The 23,933-nt window shown below is 41.9% G+C and overlaps 1 protein-coding gene across 1 annotated transcript in view; it reads right to left on the bottom strand.

Moving 5' to 3' along the window:
• Nucleotides 1-6: 6 nt before the first annotated feature.
• LOC139748906 (death-associated protein kinase 1-like) overlaps nucleotides 7-23,933 on the bottom strand; it is a 1,274,027-nt gene continuing 1,250,100 nt past the window's right edge. Inside the window, exon 29 of the mRNA XM_071662270.1 lies at nucleotides 7-1,320. Within this exon, the coding sequence (XP_071518371.1) occupies nucleotides 1,154-1,320 (167 nt within the window). The 3' untranslated portion in view covers nucleotides 7-1,153. The remainder of the gene's footprint in view (nucleotides 1,321-23,933) is intronic.

The following is a 23,933-nucleotide window of genomic DNA, read 5'->3' as shown; positions in this document are numbered from 1 at the left end:
CATGAGACATTTCTTTCTACGCTGAAGACCTTTGTACTCATCATACAAAGGGCAGAATCAACTATGAAATGTGTACAGAATACCAAGATAGCACACGTTTCATCTACTCAACTTCAGTAACAACATGACATATACAGGCATGATAAATGCTCCCTTTGAGATAAGTGACCATTTGTATCATGAGTAAATACAGAAAACAGGAAGGTATTAGAAGTAATTTATATGAGAGGCCAGGCTGCAGAAATTCAAACAGGAACAAGGTCAGCTGAATGAAAATATTTTTGAAAAATCTTCCACTCTAATTATGAATATGTGGATACAACATTTTATTTAATCTATAATCATTTTCTAATATTACTCTATACATACATGAGGCTACAAAGTATCCAACCCTTTAAAAGCAAGTACTGGTAAGCATTGTACAATTCTACCGTTCACCTGAAAAGCAGCAATCTAGTTGTTTGTTAACCATGTGTATGGTGCTCCATCTTCTTCTAAATTTTGTTAACATGGTAAAGCTTATTCTACACTGTATGTCAACCATAGTGGTGGGATCTCCGTACCCGATATGAAAAATTTTCCTTGTAATGTTTTGTCCAATCAATACTTAGACAGGGATCACAACCAGAGTCCTCAGCTTACTATAACACCCAAAAAAGACTTGGCACATAAAAAATAATATGCATAACATTACCAGCAATATGCTAGTGAAACATGATATTGCACTGCACTTAACATGAGAAGATAAGAACACATTACAGGTATCTATCTGGTATAATGTCCTCCACTTTCCTAAGGTAATTACCTTTGAAAGTTGAAAATCCTAAAAGTCCCCTCTGGATATTTCAGATATTCACTATGAAATAAGTACAGACAGTTGAGATAATATAAGATCACTTTGTGCTACACCTATCAATGTCAATAATACAAGAGCCTACCTGGCTGTAATACCCACATGGGTCTTAGAGAAGCATTATAAGATGGATGACTACAAGAAATTTTAATAAGTATTCTAATAAATAAAGCAAAGTCTTAGATATGCTATTCATACGAGGCAGAAATCAGCTAAAAGGAATACTGTACTACTATGACAGCATGAAAAACCTTAAGTGAGTAATGTCTGCAACTGGTGGGGCTCTTGTGATGCTTTTGCTCATCTGGATAAGTTGGAGGTTGATGTGGCTGAGGTGGAAGAGATAGGTGGAGAATCTGAGGTTGTATCATCATCAGGGGGTGCAAGCTGATATAGTGGAGCACCACACATTACTACTACTGCTGCATCCTCACGTTCCATTCCACGAAGTTCATTCACTAACATTCCTGTACAGAATATTATGTGTTTTAGTTGATCAAAAACATAAGTAAAAATGAGGAGCACAGAAAGGAGGAGTTAGAAAGGAAAATAAGAAGAGGGAAGGAAGTGGAAAAAAAGGACGAAAAGAAAAGGGACGAGGAAATAAGGAAAGACTAGGAGAAAAGAGATGGGACTAAGAGCAGGAGAAAAGCAAATACAGAGGAAATAAAGGAAGCAAAGCAATAGGGGGTACAGGAAAAGGAAAAGCACAGAAGAAAGGAGGAGATGGAAGAGGGAAGAAGAAAATAAGGCAGGGAAGAAAGGAGATGGAAGGGGAAAGACCCAAATAAGGTGGGGAAGGAAGGAGAGGAGGGGAGAAAGGACAGAAAGAAAAGAAAGGAGAGGTGGAAAGAGGGAACAAAGGAAGAGAGAAGAGGAAAGGGAATAAGAGGAATGAAAAGACAGTTGGGATGGAAAGAAGAAAAGGGAAGCAAGTAGAAGGTGAGAAAGCAGAGGAGGCAAGGAAGGAGGGGAGGAGAGGAAAAGGAGGTACATGGGAAAGACAGATAACAGAAACCCTGTTGGCCCATTTCTATGTTATCTGTTTACAACTCACTTCTGTCTAGTCCTACATCTACTGCAAGCGGATGAAGTTAGGATAGAAAAAAGATAGGACACTCTCCCCATTCTTTACTCCCAAAAGTAACATTAAACAGGAAAGAGAATGGAAGAAAATGATGCACTTGTGAATTAAGCCTGCAAAGGAATTTTATATGATAAAATGAGAGGGAATATCTTACCACAAAGTAAGTGATGTGAGAAGGAGATGGAGTGAGTATTTTGAAGGTTTGTTGAATGTGTTCGATGATAGAGTGGCAGATATAGGGTGTTTTGGTCGAGGTGGTGTGCAAAGTGAGAGGGTTAGGGAAAATGATTTGGTAAATAGAGAAGAGGTAGTAAAAGCTTTACAGAAGATGAAAGATGGCAAGGCAGCAGGTTTGGATGGTATTGCAGTGGAATTTATTAAAAAAGGGGGTGACTGTATTGTTGACTGGTTGATAAGGTTATTTAATATATGTATGATTCATGGTGAGGTGCCTGAGGATTGGCGGAATGCTTGCATAGCGCCATTGTACAAAGGCAAAGGGGATAAGAGTGAGTGCTCAAATTACAGAGGTATAAGTTTGTTGAGTATTCCTGGGAATTGATATGGGAGGGTATTGATTGAGAGGGTGAAGGCATGTACAGAGCATCAGATTGGGGAAGAGCAGTGTGGTTTCAGGAGTGGTATAGGATGTGTGGATTAGTTGTTTGCTTTGAAGAATGTATGTGAAAAATTTTGAAGGTTTGTTGAATGTGTTCGATGATAGAGTGGCAGATATAGGGTGTTTTGGTCGAGGTGGTGTGCAAAGTGAGAGGGTTAGGGAAAATGATTTGGTAAATAGAGAAGAGGTAGTAAAAGCTTTACGGATGATGAAAGACGGCAAGGCAGCAGGTTTGGATGGTATTGCAGTGGAATTTATTAAAAAAGGGGGTGACTGTATTGTTGACTGGTTGATAAGGTTATTTAATATATGTATGATTCATGATGAGGTGCCTGAGGATTGGCGGAATGCTTGCATAGCGCCATTGTACAAAGGCAAAGGGGATAAGAGTGAGTGCTCAAATTACAGAGGTATAAGTTTGTTGAGTAATCCTGGGAAATTATATGGGAGGGTATTGATTGAGAGGGTGAAGGCATGTACAGAGCATCAGATTGGGGAAGAGCAGTGTGGTTTCAGGAGTGGTAGAGGATGTGTGGATTAGGTGTTTGCTTTGAAGAAAGTATGTGAAAAATACTTAGAAAAGCAAATGGATTTGTATGTAGCATTTATGGATCTGGAGAAGGCATATGATACAGTTGATAGAGATGCTCAGTGGAAGGTTTTAAGAATATATGGTGTGGGAGGCAAGTTGTTAGAAGCAGTGAAAAGTTTTTATCGAGGATGTAAGGCATGTGTACGTGTAGGAAGAGAGGAAAGTGATTGGTTCTCAGTGAATGTAGGTTTGCGGCAGGGGTGTGTGATGTCTCCATGGTTGTTTAATTTGTTTATGAATGGGGTTGTTAGGGAGGTGAATGCAAGGGTTTTGGAAAGAGGGGCAAGTATGCAGTCTGTTGTGGATGAGAGAGCTTGGGAAGTGAGTTGTTGTTCGCTGATGATACAGCGCTGGTGGCTGATTCATGTAAGAAACTGCAGAAGCTGGTGACTGAGTTTGGTAAAGTGTGTGAAAGAAGAAAGTTAAGAGTAAATGTGAATAATGTGTGGGAGGCAAGTTGTTAGAAGCAGTGAAAAGTTTTTATCGAGGATGTAAGGCATGTGTACGTGTAGGAAGAGAGGAAAGTGATTGGTTCTCAGTGAATGTAGGTTTGCGGCAGGGGTGTGTGATGTCTCCATGGTTGTTTAATTTGTTTATGAATGGGGTTGTTAGGGAGGTGAATGCAAGGGTTTTGGAAAGAGGGGCAAGTATGCAGTCTGTTGTGGATGAGAGAGCTTGGGAAGTGAGTTGTTGTTCGCTGATGATACAGCGCTGGTGGCTGATTCATGTAAGAAACTGCAGAAGCTGGTGACTGAGTTTGGTAAAGTGTGTGAAAGAAGAAAGTTAAGAGTAAATGTGAATAAGAGCAAGGTTATTAGGTACAGTAGGGTTGAGGGTCAAGTCAATTGGGAGGTAAGTTTGAATGGAGATAAACTGGAGGAAGTAAAGTGTTTTAGATATCTGGGAGTGGATCTGGCAGTGGATGGAACCATGGAAGCGGAAGTGAATCATAGGGTGGGGGAGGGGGCGAAAATTCTGGGAGCCTTCAAGAATGCTTGGAAGTCGAGAACATTATCTCGGAAAGCAAAAATGGGTATGTTTGAAGGAATAGTGGTTCCATCAATATTATATGGTTGCGAGGCGTGGGCTATGGATAGAGTTGTGCGCAGGAGGATGGATGTGCTGGAAATGAGATATTTGAGGGCAATATGTGGTGTGAGGTGGTTTGATCGAGTAAGTAATGTAAGGGTAAGAGAGATGTGTGGAAATAAAAAGAGTGTGGTTGAGAGAGCAGAAGAGGCTGTTTTGAAATGGTTTGGTCACATGGAGAGAATGAGTGAGGAAAGATTGACCAAGAGGATATATGTGTCAGAGGTGGAGGGAACGAGGAGAAGTGAGAGACCAAATTGGAGGTGAAAAGATGGAGTGGAAAAGATTTTGAGTGATCGGGGCCTGAACATGCAGGAGGGTGAAAGGCGTGCAAGGAATAGAGTGAATTGGAACGATGTGGTATACCGGGGTCGACATGCTGTCAATGGATTGAACCAGGGCATGTGAAGCGTCTGGGGTAAACCATGGAAAGTTCTGTGGGGCCTGGATGTGGAAAGGGAGCTGTGGTTTCGGTGCATTATTACATGACAGCTAGAGACTGAGTGTGAACGAATGGGGCCTTTGGTGTATTTTCCTAGCGCTACCTCGCACACATGAGGGGGGAGGGGGTTGTTATTCCATGTGTGGTGAGGTGGCGATGGGAACAAATAAAGGCAGACAGTATGAATTATTTACATGTATATATAGGTATATGTCTGTGTGTGTATATATATGTGTACATTGAGATGTATAGGTATGTATATTTGCGTATGTGGACGTATATGTATACACATGTGTATGTGGGCGGGTTGGGCCATTCTTTCGTCTGTTTCCTTGCGCTACCTCGCTAACACGGGAGACAGCGACAAAGCAAAATGAATAAATAAAAATAAATATAAATATATATATATATATATATTTTCATTTTTTGTTTTATTTTGCTTTGTCGCAGTCTCCCGCGTTTGCGAGGTAGCGCAAGGAAACAGACGAAAGAAATGGCACAACCCATCCCCATACACATGTATATACATACACGTCCACACACGCAAATACGCAAATATACATCCCTATACATCTCAATGTACACATATATATACACACACAGACACATACATATATACCCATGCACACAATTCACACTGTCTGCCTTTATTTATTCTCATCGCCACTTCGCCACACATGGAATACCATCCCCCTCCCCCCTCATGTGTGCGAGGTAGCGCTAAGAAAAGACAACAAAGGCCCCATTCGTTCACACTCAGTCTCTAGCAATATGCCCGAAACCACAGCTCCCTTTCCACATCCAGGCCCCACACAACTTTCCATGGTTTACCCCAGACGCTTCACATGCCCTGATTCAATCCACTGACAGCACATCAACCCCGGTATACCACATCGATCCAATTCACTCTATTCCTTGCACGCCTTTCACCCTCCTGCATGTTCAGGCCCCGATCACTCAAAATCTTTTTCACTCCATCTTTCCACCTCCAATTTGGTCTCCCACTTCTCCTCGTTCCCTCTACCTCCGACACATATATCCTCTTGGTCAATCTTTCCTCACTCATTCTCTCCATGTGCCCAAACCATTTCAAAACACCCTCTTTTGCTCTCTCAACCACGCTCTTTTTATTTCCACACATCTCTCTTACCCTTACATTACTTACTCGATCAAACCACCTCACACGACACATTGTCCTCAAACATCTCATTTCCAGCACACCCACGCCTCCTGCGCACAACTCTATCCATAGCACACGCCTCGCAACCATACAACATTGTTGGAACCACTATTCCTTCAAACATACCCATTTTTGCTTTCCGAGATAATGTTCTCGACTTTCAAACATTCTTCAAGGCTCCCAGGATTTTCGCCCCCTCCCCCACCCTATGATTCACTTCCGCTTCCATGGTTCCATCCGCTGCCAGATCCACTCCCAGATATCTAAAACACTTTACTTCCTCCAGGTTTTCTCCATTCAAACTTACCTCCCAATTGACTTGACCCTCAACCCTACTGTACCTAATAACCTTGCTCTTATTCACATTTACTCTTAACTTTCTTCTTTCACACACTTTATCAAAGTCAGTCACCAGCTTCAGCAGTTTCTCACATGAATCAGCCACCAGCGCTGTATCATCAGCGAACAACAACTGACTCACTTACCAAGCTCTCTCATCCACAACAGACTGCATACTTGCCCCTCTTTCCAAAACTCTTGCATTCACCTCCCCAACAACCCCATCCATAAACAAATTAAACAACCATGGAGACATTACACACCCCTGCCGCAAACCTACATTCACAGAGAACCAATCACTTTCCTCTCTTCCTATACGTACACATGCCTTACATCCTCGATAAAAACTTTTCACTGCTTCTAACAACTTGCCTCCCACACCATATATTCTTAATACCTTCCAAAAAGCATCTCTATCAACTCTATCATATGCCTTCTCCAGATCCATAAATGCTACATACAAATCCATTTGCTTTCCTAAGTATTTCTCACATGCATTCTTCAAAGCAAACACCTGATCTACACATCCTCTACCACTTCTGAAACCACACTGCTCTTCCCCAATCTGATGCTCTGTACATGCCTTCACCCTCTCAATCAATACCCTCCCATATAATTTACCAGGAATACTCAACAAACTTATACCTCTGTGATTTGAGCACTCACTCTTATCCCCTTTGCCTTTGTACAATGGCACTATGCACGCATTCCGCCAATCCTCAGGCACCTCACCATGAGTCATACATACATTAAATAACCTTACCAACCAGTCAACAATACAGTCACCCCCTTTTTTAATAGATTCCACTGCAATACCATCCAAATCTGCTCCCTTGCCGGCTTTCATCTTCCGCAAAGCTTTTACTAACTCTTCTCTGTTTACCAAATCATTTTCCCTAACCCTCTCACTTTGCACACCACCTCGACCAAAACATCCTATATCAGCCATTCTATCATCAAACACATTCAACAAACCTTCAAAATGCTAACTCCATCTCCTTCTCACATCACCACTACTTGTTATCACCTCCCCATTAGCGCCCTTCACTGAAGTTCCCATTTGCTCCCTTCTCTTACGCACTTTATTTACCTCCTTCCAGAACATCTTTTTATTCTCCCTAAAATTTAATGATACTCTCTCACCCCAACTCTCATTTGCCCTCTTCTTCACCTCTTGCACCTTTCTCTTGACCTCCTGTCTCTTTCTTTTATACATCTCCCACTCAATTGCATTTTTTCCCTGCAAAAATCGTCCAAATGCCTCTCTCTTCTCTTTCACTAATAATCTTAATTCTTCATCCCACCACTCACTACCCTTTCTAATCAACCCACCTCCCACTCTTCTCATGCCACAAGCATCATTTGTGCAATCCATCACTGATTCCCTAAATACATCCCATTCCTCCCCCACTCTCCTTACTTCCATTGTTCTCACCTTTTTCCATTCTGTACTCAGTCTCTCCTGGTACTTCCTCACACAAGTCTCCTTCCCAAGCTCACTAACTCTCACCACTCTCTTCACCCCAACATTCACTCTTCTTTTCTGAAAACCCATACAAATCTTCACCTTAGCCTCCACAAGATAATGATCAGACATCCCTCCAGTTGCACCTCTCAGCACATTAACATCCAAAAGTCTCTCTTTCTTGCGCCTGTCAATTAACACGTAATCCAATAACACTCTCTGGCCATCTCTCCTACTTACATACGTATACTTATGTATATCTCGCTTTTTAAACCAGGTATTCCCAATCACCAGTCCTTTTTCAGCACATAAATCTACAAGCTCTTCACCATTTCCATTTACAACACTGAACAGCCCATGTATACCAATTATTCCCTCAACTGCCACATTACTCACCTTTGCATTCAAATCACCCATCACTATAACCTGGTCGCATGCATCAAAACCACTAACACACTCATTCAGCTGCTCCCAAAACACTTGCCTCTAATGATCTTTCTTCTCATGCCCAGGTGCATATGCACCAATAATCACCCATCTCTCTCCATCAACTTTCAGTTTTACCCATATTAATCGAGAATTTACTTTCTTACATTGTATCACATACTCCCACAACTCATGTTTCAGGAGTACTGCTACTCCTTCCCTTGCTCTTGTCCTCTCACTAACCCCTGACTTTGCTCCCAAGACATTCCCAAACCACTCTTCCCCTTTACCCTTGAGCTTCGTTTCACTCAGAGCCAAAACATCCAGGTTCCTTTCCTCAAACATACTACCTATCTCTCCATTTTTCACATCTTGGTTACATCAACACACATTTAGAAACCCCAATCTGAGTCTACGAGGAGGATGAGCACTCCCCGCTTGACTCCTTCTGTTTCCCATTTTTAGAAAGTTAAAATACAAGGAGGGGAGGATTTCTGGCCCCCCGCTCCCTGTCCCCTCAAGATGCCTTCTACGACACGTGAGGAATGCGTGGGAAGTATTCTTTCACCCCTATATCCCAGGGATATATATATATATATATATATATATATATATATATATATATATATATATATATATATATATATATGTTTTGGCTCTGAGTGAAACGAAGCTCAAGGGTAAAGGGGAAGAGTGGTTTGGGAATGTCTGGGGAGTAAAGTCAGGGGTTAGTGAGAGGACAAGAGCAAGGGAAGGAGTAGCAATACTCCTGAAACAGGAGTTGTGGGAGTATGTGATAGAGTGTAAGAAAGTAAATTCTCGATTAATATGGGTAAAACTGAAAGTTGATGGAGAGAGGTGGGTGATTATTGGTGCATATGCACCTGGGCATGAGAAGAAAGATCAAGAGAGGCAAGTGTTTTGGGAGCAGCTGAATGAGTGTATTAGTGGCTTTGATGCACGAGACCGGGTCATAGTGATGGGTGATTTGAATGCAAAGGTGAGTAATGTGGCAGTTGAGGGAATAATTGGTATACATGGGCTGTTCAGTGTTGTAAATGGAAATGGTGAAGAGCTTGTAGATTTATGTGCTGAAAAAGGACTGATGATTGGGAATACCTGGTTTAAAAAGCGAGATATACATAAGTATACTTATGTAAGTAGGAGAGATGGCCAGAGAGCGTTATTGGATTACGTGTTAATTGACAGGCGTGCGAAAGAGAGACTTTTGGATGTTAATGTGCTGAGAGGTGCAACTGGAGGGATGTCTGATCATTATCTTGTGGAGGCTAAGGTGAAGATTTGTATGGGTTTTCAGAAAAGAAGAGTGAATGTTGGGGTGAAGAGGGTGGTGAGAGTAAGTGAGCTTGAGAAAGAGACCTGTGTGAGGAAGTACCAGGAGAGACTGAGTACAGAATGGAAAAAGGTGAGAACAATGGAAGTAAGGGGAGTGGGGGAGGAATGGGATGTATTTAGGGAATCAGTGATGGATTGCGCAAAAGATGCTTGTGGCATGAGAAGAGTGGGAGGTGGGTTGATTAGAAAGGGTAGTGAGTGGTGGGATGAAGAAGTAAGAGTATTAGTGAAAGAGAAGAGAGAGGCATTTGGACGATCTTTGCAGGGAAAAAATGCAATTGAGTGGGAGATGTATAAAAGAAAGAGACAGGAGGTCAAGAGAAAGGTGCAAGAGGTGAAAAAAAGGGCAAATGAGAGTTGGGGCGAGAGAGTATCATTAAATTTTAGGGAGAATAAAAAGATGTTTTGGAAGGAGGTAAATAAAGTGCGTAAGACAAGGGAGCAAATGGGAACTTCAGTGAAGGGCGCAAATGGGGAGGTGAAAACAAGTAGTGGTGATGTGAGAAGGAGATGGAGTGAGTATTTTGAAGATTTGTTGAATGTGTTTGATGATAGAGTGGCAGATATAGGGTGTTTTGGTCGAGGTGGTGTGCAAAGTGAGAGGGTTAGGGAAAATGATTTGGTAAACAGAGAAGAGGTAGTGAAAGCTTTGCGGAAGATGAAAGCCGGCAAGGCAGCAGGTTTGGATGGTATTGCAGTGGAATTTATTAAAAAAGGGGGTGACTGTATTGTTGACTGGTTGGTAAGGTTATTTAATGTATGTATGACTCATGGTGAAGTGCCTGAGGATTGGCGGAATGCGTGCATAGTGCCATTGTACAAAGGCAAAGGGGATAAGAGTGAGTGCTCAAATTACAGAGGTATAAGTTTGTTGAGTATTCCATGTAAATTATATGGGAGGGTATTGATTGAGAGGGTGAAGGCATGTACAGAGCATCAGATTGGGGAAGAGCAGTGTGGTTTCAGAAGTGGTAGAGGATGTGTGGATCAGGTGTTTGCTTTGAAGAATGTATGTGAGAAATACTTAGAAAAGCAAATGGATTTGTATGTAGCATTTATGGATCTGGAGAAGGCATATGATACAGTTGATAGAGATGCTCTGTGGAAGGTATTAAGATTATATGGTGTGGGTGGAAAGTTGTTAGATGTAGTGAAAAGTTTTTATCGAGGATGTAAGGCATGTGTACGTGTAGGAAGAGAGGAAAGTGATTGGTTCTCAGTGAATGTAGGTTTGCGGCAGGGGTGTGTGATGTCTCCATGGTTGTTTAATTTGTTTATGGATGGGGTTGTTAGGGAGGTAAATGCAAGAGTTTTGGAAAGAGGGGCAAGTATGAAGTCTGTTGAGGATGAGAGAGCCTAGGAAGTGAGTCAGTTGTTGTTCGCTGATGATACAGCGCTGGTGGCTGATTCATGTGAGAAACTGCAGAAGCTGGTGACTGAGTTTGGAAAAGTGTGTGGAAGAAGAAAGTTAAGAGTAAATGTGAATAAGAGCAAGGTTATTAGGTACAGTAGAGTTGAGGGTCAAGTCAATTGGGAGGTGAGTTTGAATGGAGAAAAACAGGAGGAAGTGAAGTGTTTTAGATATCTGGGAGTGGATCTGGCAGCGGATGGAACCATGGAAGCGGAAGTGGATCATAGGGTGGGGGAGGGGGCGAAAATCCTGGGGGCCTTGAAGAATGTGTGGAAGTCGAGAACATTATCTCGGAAAGCAAAAATGGGTATGTTTGAAGGAATAGTGGTTCCAACAATGTTGTATGGTTGCGAGGCGTGGGCTATGGATAGAGTTGTGCGCAGGAGGATGGATGTGCTGGAAATGAGATGTTTGAGGACAATGTGTGGTGTGAGGTGGTTTGATCGAGTGAGTAACGTAAGGGTAAGAGAGATGTGTGGTAATAAAAAGAGCGTGGTTGAGAGAGCAGAAGAGGGTGTTTTGAAGTGGTTTGGGCACATGGAGAGGATGAGTGAGGAGAGATTGACCAAGAAGATATATGTGTCGGAGGTGGAGGGAACAAGGAGAAGAGGGAGACCAAATTGGAGGTGGAAGGATGGAGTGAAAAGGATTTTGTGTGATCGGGGCCTGAACATGCAGGAGGGTGAAAGGAGGGCAAGGAATAGAGTGAATTGGAGCGATGTGGTATACCGGGGTTGACGTGCTGTCAGTGGATTGAATCGGGGCATGTGAAGCATCTGGGGTAAACCATGGAAAGCTGTGTAGGTATGTATATTTGCTTTTGTGGACATATGTATATACATGTGTATGGGGGGGGTTGGGCCATTTCTTTCGTCTGTTTCCTTGCGCTACCTCGCAAAAGCGGGAGACAGCGACAAAGTATAATAAATAAATAAATAAATATATATATATATATATATATATATATATATATATATATTATCATATATATATATATATATATATATATATATATATATATATATATATATATATATATATATATATATACATTATCCCTGGGGATAGGGGAGAAAAAATACTTCCCACGTATTCCCTGCGTGTCGTAGAAGGCGACTAAAAGGGGAGGGAACAGGGAGCTGGAAATCATCGCCTCTCGTTTTTTTTAATTTTCCAATAGAAGGAACAAAGAAGGGGGCCAGGTGAGGATATTCCCTCTAAGGCCCAGTCCTCTGTTCTTAACACTAACTTGCCAATGCGGGAAATATATATATATATATATATATATATATATATATATATATATATATATATATATATATATATATACATGTATGTGAGAAATACTTAGAAAAGCAAATGGATTTGTATGTAGCATTTATGGATCTGGAGAAGGCATATGATAGAGTTGATAGAGATGCTCTGTGGAAGGTATTATGAATATATGGTGTGGGAGGCAAGTTGTTAGAAGCAGTGAAAAGTTTTTATCGAGGATGTAAGGCATGTGTACGTGTAGGAAGAGAGGAAAGTGATTGGTTCTCAGTGAATGTAGGTTTGCAGCGGGGGTGTATATAAACAAAAAAAAGAAAAAAAAAATATATATATATATATATATATATATATATATATATATATATATATATATATATATATATATATATATATTTTTTTTTTTCTTTTTTCTTTTTAAACTATTCGCCATTTCCCGCGTTAGCGAGGTAGCGTAAAGAACAGAGGACTGGGCCTTTGAGGGAATATCCTCACCTGGCCCCCTTCTCTCTTCCTTCTTTTGGAAAAATGAAAAAAAAACGAGAGGGGAGGATTTCCAGCCCCCCGCTCCCTCCCCTTTCAGTCGCCTTCTACGACAAGCAGGGAATACGTGGGAAGTATTCTTTCTCCCCTATCCCCAGGGATATATATATATATATTTTTTTTTTTGCTTTGTCGCTGTCTCCCGCATTTGCGAGGTAGCGCAAGGAAACAGACGAAAGAAATGGCCCAACCCATCCCCATACACATGCATATACATACGTCCACACACGCAAAATATACATACCTACACAGCTTTCCATGGTTTACACCAGACGCCTCACATGCCCTGATTCAATCCACCGACAGCACGTCAGCCCCGGTATACCACATCGCTCCAATTCACTCTATTCCTTGCCCTCCTTTCACCCTCCTGCATGTTCAGGCCCCGATCACACAAAATCTTTTTCACTCCATCTTTCCACCTCCAATTTGGTCTCCCTCTTCTCCTCGTTCCCTCCACCTCCAACACATATATCCTCTTGGTCAATCTTTCCTCACTCATTCTCTCCATGTGCCCAAACCATTTCAAAACACCCTCTTCTGCTCTCTAAACCACGCTCTTTTTATTTCCACACATCTCTCTTACCCTTACGTTACTTACTCGATCAAACCACCTCACACCACACATTGTCCTCAAACATCTCATTTCCAGCACATCCATCCTCCTGCGCACAACTCTATCCACAGTCCACGCCTCGCAACCATACAACATTGTTGGAACCACTATTCCTTCAAACATACCCATTTTTGCTTTCCGAGATAATGTTCTTGACTTCCACACATTCTTCAAGGCTCCCAGAATTTTCGCCCCCTCCCCCACCCTATGATCCACTTCCGCTTCCATGGTTCCATCCGCTGCCAGATCCACTCCCAGATATCTAAAACACTTCACTTCCTCCAGTTTTTCTCCATTCAAACTCACCTCCCAATTGACTTGACCCTCAACCCTACTGTACCTAATAACCTTGCTCTTATTCACATTTACTCTTAACTTTCTTCTTTCACACACTTTACCAAACTCAGTCACCAGCTTCTGCAGTTTCTCACATGAATCAGCCACCAGCGCTGTATCATCAGCGAACAACAACTGACTCACTTCCCAAGCTCTCTCATCCCCAACAGACTTCATACTTGCCCCTCTTTCCAAAACTCTTGCATTCACCTCCCTAACAACCCCATCCATAAACAAATCAAACAACCATATATATATATATATATATATATATATATATATATTTGCTTTCCGAGATAATGTTCTCGACTTCCACACATTCTTCAAGGCCCCCAGAATTTTCGCCCCCTCCCCCACCCTATGATCCACTTCTGCTTCCATGGTTCCATCCGCTGCCAGATCCACTCCCAGATATCTAAAACACTTCACTTCCTCCAGTTTTTCTCCATTCAAACTCACCTCCCAATTGACTTGACCCTCAACCCTACTGTACCTAATAACCTTGCTCTTATTCACATTTACTCTTAACTTTCTTCTTCCACACACTTTACCAAACTCAGTCACCAGCTTCTGCAGTTTCTCACATGAATCAGCCACCAGCGCTGTATCATCAGTGAACAACAACTGACTCACTTCCCAAGCTCTCTCATCCCCAACAGACTTCATACTTGCCCCTCTTTCCAAGACTCTTGCATTTACCTCCCTAACAACCCCATCCATAAATGGGTATGTTTGAAGGAATAGTGGTTCCAACAATGTTGTATGGTTGCGAGGCGTGGGCTATGGATAGAGTTGTGCGCAGGAGGATGGATGTGCTGGAAATGAGATGTTTGAGGACAATGTGTGGTGTGAGGTGGTTTGATCGAGTGAGTAACGTAAGGGTAAGAGAGATGTGTGGAAATAAAAAGAGTGTGGTTGAGAGAGCAGAAGAGGGTGTTTTGAAGTGGTTTGGGCACATGGAGAGGATGAGTGAGGAAAGATTGACCAAGAGAATATATGTGTCGGAGGTGGAGGGAGCAAGGAGAAGAGGGAGACCAAATTGGAGGTGGAAAGATGGAGTGAAAAAGATTTTGTGTGATCGGGGCCTGAACATGCAGGAAGGTGAAAGGAAGGCAAGGAATAGAGTGAATTGGAGCGATGTGGTATACCGGGGTTGACGTGCTGTCAGTGGATTGAATCAAGGCATGTGAAGCGTCTGGGGTAAACCATGGAAAGCTGTGTAGGTATGTATATTTGCGTGTGTGGACGTATGTATATACATGTGTATGGGGGGGGGTTGGGCCATTTCTTTCGTCTGTTTCCTTGCGCTACCTCGCAAACGCGGGAGACAGCGACAAAGTATAAAAAAAAAAAATAAATATATATATATATATATATATATATATATATATATATATATATATATATATATATATATATATATATATATATATATGTATGGTTGTATGGTTGCAAGGAGTGGGCTATGGATAGAGTTGTGCGGAGGGGGTGGATGTGCTGGAAATGAGATGTTTGAGGACAATATGTGGTGTGAGGTGGTTTGATTGAGTAAGTAATAATAGGGTAAGAGAGATGTGTGGAAATAAAAAGAATATGGTTGAGAGAGCAGAAGAGGGTGTTTTGAAATGGTTTGGTCACATGGAGAGAATGAGTGAGGAAAGATTGACCAAGAGGATATATGTGTCAGAGGCGGAGGGAACGAGGAGAAGTGGGAGACCAAATTGGAGGTGGAAAGATGGAGTGAAAAAGATTTTGAGTGATCGGGGCCTGAACATGCAGGAGGGTGAAAGGCGTGCAAGGAATAAAGTGAATTGGAACGATGTGGTATACCGGGGTCGACGTGCTGTCAATGGATTGAACCAGGGCATGTGAAGCGTCTTTGGTAAACCATGGAAAGTTTTGTGGGGCCTGGATGTGGAAAGGGAGCTGTGGTTTCGGTGCATTATTACATGACAGATAGAGACTGAGTGTGAACGAATGTTGCCTTTGTTATCTCTTCCTAGAGCTACCTCGCACACATGAGGGGGGAGGGGGTTGTTATTCCATGTGTGGCGAGGTGGCGATGGGAATAAATAAAGGCAGACAGTATGAATTATGTACATGTGTATATATGTATATGTCTCTGTGCGTATATATATGTGTACAGTGAGTTGTATAGGTATGCATATTTGCGTGTGTGGACGTGTTTGTATATACATGTGTATGTACGTAGGTTGGGCTACTCTTTCATCTGTTTCCTTGCGCTACCTCGCTAACGCGGGAGACAGCGACAAAGCAAAATAAAAAAAATAAATAAATATATATATATATATATATATATATATATATATATATATATATATATATATATATATACATATATATATATATATATATATATATATATATATATATATATATAGATATCTTTTTTTTATACTACTCGCCATTTCCCGCATTAACGAGGTAGCGTTAAGAACAGAGGACTGAGCCTTTGAGGGAATATCCTCACTTGGCCCCCTTCTCTGTTCCTTCTTTCGGAAAATAAAAAAAACGAGAGGGGAGGATTTCCAGCCCCCAGCTCCCTTCCCTTCCAGTCGCCTTCTACGACATGCAGAGAATACGTGGGATTTTTTTTTTTTTTTTTTTCAATTTTCCAAAAGAAGGAACAGAGAAGGGGCCAGGTGAGGATATTCCCTCAAAAGCCCAGTCCTCTGTTCTAAACGCTACCTCACTAATGCGGGAAATGGCGAATAGTATGAAAGAAAAAGAAAAAATGCCCACACACGCACATATACACACCTATACATTTCAATGTATATGAGAAGAAAGATCATGAGAGGCAAGTGTTTTGGGAGCAGCTGAATGAGTGTGTTAGTGGTTTTGATGCACGAGACCAGGTAATAGTGACGGGTGATTTGAATGCAAAGGTGAGTAATGTGGCAGTTGAGGGAATAATTGGTATACATGGGTTTTCAGTGTTGTAAATGGAAATGGTGAAGAGCTTGTAGATTTATGTGCTGAAAAAGGACTGGTGATTGGGAATACCTGGTTTAAAAAGAGAGATATACATAAGTATATGTATGTAAGTAGGAGAGATGGCCAGAGAGCGTTATTTGATTACTTGTTAATTGATAGGCGTGCGAAAGAGAGACTTTTGGATGTTAATGTGGTGAGAGGCGCAACTGGAGGGATGTCTGATCATTATCTTGTGGAGGCGAAGGTGAAGATTTGTAAAGGTTTTCAGAAAAGAAGAGAGAATGTTGGGGTGAAGAGAGTGGTGAGATTAAGAGAGCTTGGGAAGGAGACTTGTGTGAGGAAGTACCAGGAGAGACTGAGTACAGAATGGAAAAAGGTGAGAACAAAGGAGGTAAGGGGAGTGGGGGTGAAATGAGATGCATTTAGGGAAGCAGTGATGGCTTGCGCAAAAGATACTTGTTGCATGAGAAGAGTGGGAGGTGGGCAGATTAGAAAGGGTAGTGAGTGGTGGGATGAAGATGTAAGATTATTAGTGAAATTTGGACGATTTTTGCAGGGAATTAATGCAAATGACTGGGAGATGTATAAAAGAAAGAGGCAGGAGGTCAAGAGAAAGGTGCAAGAGATGAAAAAGAGGGCAAATGAGAGTTGGGGTGAGAGAGCACCATTAAATTTTAGGGAGAAAAAAAGATGTTTTGGAAGGAAGTAAATAAAGTGCATAAGACAAGGGAGCAAATGGGAACTTCAGTGAAGTGGGCTAATGTGGAGGTGATAACAAGTAGTGGTGATGTGAGAAGGAGATGGAGTTAGTATTTTGAAGGTTTGTTGAATGTGTTTGATGATAGACTGGCAGATAAAGGGCGTTTTGGTCGAGGTGGTGTACAAAGTGAGAGGGTTAGGGAAAATGATTTGGTAAACAGAGAAGAGATAGTAAAAGCTTTGCGGAAGATGAAAGCCGGCAAGGCAGCAGGTTTGGATGGTATTGCAGTGGAATGCATTAAAAGGGGATGACTGTATTGTTGACTGTTTGGTAAGGTTATTTAATGTATGTATGATTCAAGGTGAGGTGCCTGAGGATTGGCAGAACGCTTGCATAGTGCCATTGTACAAAGGCAAAGGGGACAAAGGTGAGTGCTCAAATTACAGAGGTTGAGTATTCCTGGGAAATTATATGAGAGGGTATTGATTGAGAGGGTGAAGGCATGTACAGAGCATCAGATTGGGGAAGAGCAGTGTGGTTTCAGAAGTGGTAGAGGATGTGTGGATCAGGCGTTTGCTTTGAAGAATGTATGTCAAAAATACTTAGAAAAGCAAATGGATTTGTATGTAGCATTTATGGATCTGGAGAAGGCATATGATAGAGTTGAAAGAGATGCTCTGTGGAAGGTATTAAGATTATATGGTGTGGGAGGCAAGTTGTTAGAAGCAGTGAAACGTTTTTATCGAGGATGTAAGGCATGTGTATGTGTAGGAGAGGGGAAAGTGATTGGTTCTCAGTAAAGGTAGGTTTGCGGCAGGGGTGTGTGATGTCTCCATGGTCGTTTAATTTGTTTATGGATGGGGTTGTTAGGGAGGTGAATGCAAGAGTTTTGGAAAGAGGGGCAAGTATGCAGTCTGTTGTCGATAAGAGAGCTTGGGAAGTGAGTCAGTTGTTGTTCGCTGATGATACAGTGCTGGTGGCTGATTCATGTGAGAAACTGCAGAAGCTGGTGACTGAGTTTGGTAAAGTGTGTGAAAGAAGAAAGTTGAGAGCAAATGTGAATTAGAGCAAGGATATTAGGTACAGTAGGGTTGAGGGTCAAGCCAATTGGAAGGAAAGTTTGAATGGAGAAAAACTGGAGGAAGTGAAGTGCTTCAGATATCTGGAAGTGGATTTGGCAGTGGATGGAACCATGGAAGCGGAAGTGAATCATAGAGTGGGGGAGGGGGCGAAAGTTCTGGGAGCCTTGAAGAATGTGTGGAAGTCGAGAACATTATCTCAGAAAGCAAAACTGGGTATGTTTGAAGAAATAGTGGTTCCAACAATGTTGTATGGTTGCGAGGCGCGGGCTATGGATAGAGTTGTGCACAGGAGGGTGGATGTGCTGGAAATGAGATGTTTGATGACAATATGTGGTGTGAGGTGGTTTGATCGAGTAAGTAATGATAGGGTAAGAGAGATGTGTGGTAATAAAAGAGTGTGGTTGAGAGAGCAGAAGAGGGTGTTTTGAAATGGTTTGGTCACATGGAGAGAATGAGTGAGGAAAGATTGACCAAGAGGATATATGTGTCGGAGGTGGAGGGAACGAGGAGAAGTGGGAGACCAAATTGGAGGTGGAAAGATGGAGTGAAAAAGATTTTGAGTGATCGGGGCCTGAACATGCAGGAGGGTGAAAGGCGGGCAAGGAATAGAGTGAACTGGAACGATGTGGTATACCGGGGTCGACGTGCTGTCAATGGATTGAACCAGGGAATGTCAAGCATCTGGGGTAATTCATGGAAAGTTCTGAGGGACTGGATGTGGAAAGGGAGCTGTGGTTTCGGTGCATTATTACATCACAGCTAGAGACTGAGTGTGAACGAATGGGGCCTTTGTTGTCTTTTCCTAGCACTACCTCGCGCACATGAGGGGGAGGGGGTTGTTATTTCATGTGTGGCGAGGTGGCGATGGGAATGAATAAAGGCAGACCATATGAATTATGTACATGTGTATATATGTATATGTCTGTGTGTGTATATATATGTATACATTGCGATGTATAGGTATGTATATTTGCGTGTGTGGACGTGTATGTATATACATGTGTATGTGGGTGGGTTGGGCCATTCTTTCATCTGCTTCCTTGCGCTACCTCACTAACGCGGGAGACAGCGAGAAAGTAAAATAAATAAATAAATAAATGAATACATTTCAATGTGTACATACATATAAATACACAGATATATCATTCTATTTAATATACTTTGTCGCTGTCTCCCACATTAGCGAGGCAGCGCAAGGAAACAGACGAAAGAATGGTCCAACCCACCCACATACACATGTATATACATACACGTCCACTTACATACATATACATACCTATACATTTCAACATATACATATATATATATATATATATATATATATATATATATATATATATATACACAGACATATACATATACACACATGTACATAGTTCATACTGTCTGCCCTTATTCATTCCTGTCATCACCCCACCACACATAAAATGAAAACCCCCTTCCCTGCATGTCTCTAGTCTCTCATTTATAATGCTCAGTCTCTAGCTGTCATTTATAATGCACCAAAACCACAGCTCTCTTTCCACATCCAGGCCCCACAAAACTTTCCATCGTTTACCCCAGACACTTCACATGCCCTGTTTCAATCCAGTGACAGCATGTCGACCCCAGTATACTACATCGTTCCAATTCGCTCTAATCCTTGCACGCCTTTCACCCTCCAGCAAGTTCAGGCCCCGATCACTCAAAATCTTTTTCACTCCATCTTTCCACCTCCAATTTGGTCTCCCACTTCTCCTCGTTCCCGCCACCTCTGACACATATATCCTCTTTGTCAATCTTTCCTCACTCATTCTCTCCATGTGACCAAACCATTTTAAAACATCCTCTTCTGCTCTCTCAACCACGCTCTTTTTATTACCACACATCTCTCTTACCCTTTCATTACTTACTCGATCAAACCAATTCACATCACATATTGTCCTCAAACATCTCATTTCCAGCACATCCACCCTCCTCCGCACAACCCTATCTACAGCCCACGCCTCGCAACCATATAACATTGTTGGAACCACTATTCCTTCAAACATACCCATTTTTGCTTTCCAAGATAACATTCTTGACTTCCACACATTTTTCAATGTTCCTAGAACTTTCGCCCCTCCCCCACCCTATGATTCACTTTCGCATCCATGGTTCCATCAGCTGCCAAACCCACTCCAAGATATCTAAAACACTTCACTTCCTCCAATTTTTCTCCATTCAAACTTACCTCCCAACTGACTTGTCCTTCAACCCTACTGAACCTAATAACCTTCCTCTCATTCACATTTACTCTCAGCTTTCTTCTTTCGCACACTTTACCAAACTCAGTCACCAGCTTCTGCAGTTTCTCACACGAATCAGCCATCAGCGGTGTATCATCAGAGAACAACAACTGACTCACTTCCCAAGCTCTCTCATCCACAACAGACTTCATACTTGCCCCTCTTTCCAAAACTCTTTCATTCACCTCCCTAACAACCCCATCCATAAACAAATTAAACAACCATGGAGACATCACGCACCCCTCCCACAAACCAACATTCATTGAGAACCAACCACTTTCCTCTATTCCTGCACGTACACATGCCTTACATCCTCAATAAAAACTTTTCACTGCTTCCAACAACTTACCTCCCACACCATATATTCTTAATACCTTCCACAGAGCATCTCTATCAACTCTATCATATGCCTTCTCCAGATCCATAAATGCTACATACAAATCCATCTGCTTTTCTAAGTATTTCTCACATACATTTTTCAAAGCAAACACCTGATCCACACATCCTCTACCACTTCTGAAACCACACTGCTCTTCCCCAATCTGATGCTCTGTACATGCCTTCACCCTCTCAATCAATACCCTCCCATATAATTTCCCAGGAATACTCAACAAATATATACCTCTGTAATTTGAGCTCTCACTCTTATCCCCTTTGCCTTTGTACAATGGCACTATGCAAGCATTCCGCAAGTCCTCAGGCACCTCACCATGAGTCATACATACATTAACTAACCTTACCAACACATCACAGTCACCCCTTTTTTAATAAATTCCACTGCAATACCATCCAAACCCGCTGCCTTGCTGGCTTTCATCTTCCACAAAGCTTTTACTACCTCTTCTCTGTTTACCAAATCATTCTTCCTAACCCTCTCACTTTGCACACCACCTCAACCAAAACACCCTATATCTGCCACTCTATCATCAAACACATTCAACAAACCTTCAAAATACTCACTCCATCTCCTTTTCACATCACCACTACTTGTTATCACCTCCCCATTAGCCCCCTTCACTGATGTTCCCATTTATTCCCTTGTCTTACGCACTTTATTTATATCCTTCCAAAATATCTTTTTATTCTCCCTAAAATGTAATGATACTCTCTCACCCCAACTCTCATTTGCCCTCTTTATCACCTCTTGCACCTTTCTCTTGACCTCCTGCCTCTTTCTTTTATACATCTCCCAGTCATTTGCATTATTTCCCTGCAAAATTTATCCAAATGCCCCTCTCTTCTCTTTCACTAATAATCTTACTTCTTCATCCCACCACTCACTACCCTTTCTAATCTGCCCACCTCCCACGCTTCTCATGCCACAAGCATCTTTTGCACAAGCCATCACTGCTTCCCTAAATACATCCCATCCCCCCTCCCCTCCCCTTACGTCCTTTGTTCTCACCTTTTTCCATTCTGTACTCAGTCTCTCAGCTCCCTATCCACATCCAGGCCCCACAAAACTTTCCATGGCTTACTCCAGACGTTTCACATGCCCTGGTTCAGTCCACTGACAGCACGTCGACACTAGTATACCACACTATTTCAATTCACTCTATTCCTTGCATGACTCATCCTCCTATATGTATAGGCCCCAATCGTTCAAAATCTTTTTCACTCCATCTTTCCACCTCTAATTTGGTCTCCTGCTTCTCCTTGTTCCCTCCAACTCTGACACATATATCCTCTTTGTCATTCTTTCCTCACTCATTCTCTCTATATGTCCAAACCATTTCAACACACCTTCTTCTGCTCTCTCAACCACATTCTTTTTTATTTCCACACTTCTCTCTAACCGTTTCATTATTTGATCAAACCACCTAACACCACATACTGTCCTCAAACATTTCATTTCCAACACATCCACCCTCCTCCATACAATCCTATCTATAGCCCATGCCTTGCAACCATATATAATATTCTTGGAACTATTTATTCCTTCAAACATACCCATTTTTGCTCTCCGAGATTACGCTCTCTCCTTCCACACACATTCTTCATCGCTCCCAGAACCTTAACCCCCTCCCCAACCCTGTGACTCACTTTCGCTTCCATGGTTCCATTTACTGTTAAGTCCACTCCCATATATCAAAAACACTTCGTTTCCTCCAATTTTTCTCCATTGAAACTTATATCCCAATTAACTTGTTCCTCAACCCTGCTGAACCCAATAACCTCCCTCTTATTCACATTTACTCACAACTTTCTTGCCCCTCTCTCCAAAACTCCTGCATTTACCTCCCTAACCATCCCATCCATAACAAATTTAACAACCATGGAAACATCACACACCCTTGCCACAAACCGACATTCACTGGGAACCAGTCACTCTCCTCTCTTCCTATTTGTACACATGCCTTTCATCCTTGATAAAAACTTCTCACTGCTTCCAGCAACTTACCTCCCACACCATATACTCATAAGACCTTCCACAAAGCATCTCTATGATCCCTATCATATGCCTTCTCCAGATCCATAAATGCTACATACAAATCTGTTTTTCTAAACACACTCTTCAAAGCAAACACCTGATCCATACATCCTCTACCACTTCTGAAACCGCACTGCTCCTCCCTAATCTGACACTTTATACGTGCCTTCATCCTCTAAATCAATAGCCTACCTTTGTACAATGGCACTATAAATGCATTCCACCAATCATCAGGAACTTCACCATGATCCATACATACACAGAATATCCTTACCGACCAATTAACAACACAGTCACCCCCATTTTACATAAATTCTGCTTCATTACCATTCAAACCCACTGCCTTGCCAGATTTCATCTTCTGCAAAACTTTCACTAATCTCTTCTCTCTGGTCCTCTCACTTCACACACCACCCCAACCAAAACACCCTACACCGGCCACTCTATCATCAAACACATTCAACAAACCTTCAAAATACTTATTCTATCTTCTCATTTCATCACTATCTGTTATAACTTCCCCCTTCACCAATGTTCCCATTTGTTCTCTTATATTATGCATGTTATTTACCTCCTTCCAAAAATCTTTAAATTCTCTTTAAAATTTAATGATACTCTCTCCCCAACACTCATTTGTCCTCTTTTTCAACCCTTGCACCTTCCTCTTGAACTTCTGCCAGTTTCTTTTACACATCTCCTAGTCATTTGCAGTCCTTCTTTGTAAATATTGTTCATACGCATCTCTTTTCTCTTTTACTAATGACTTTACTTTTTCCTCCCACCACTCAGTGCCCTTTCTAATCTGCCCATCTCCCACCTGTCTCATGCCACATGCATCTTTTGCACATGTCATTACTGCTTCCCTAAATACA

This window comes from Panulirus ornatus, chromosome 6 (assembly GCF_036320965.1).
Source record: "Panulirus ornatus isolate Po-2019 chromosome 6, ASM3632096v1, whole genome shotgun sequence".
Classification (NCBI taxonomy): domain Eukaryota; kingdom Metazoa; phylum Arthropoda; class Malacostraca; order Decapoda; family Palinuridae; genus Panulirus; species Panulirus ornatus.
The sequence above is the reverse complement of the archived record's forward strand: the minus strand, read 5'-3'. Positions and strand labels throughout refer to the sequence as shown.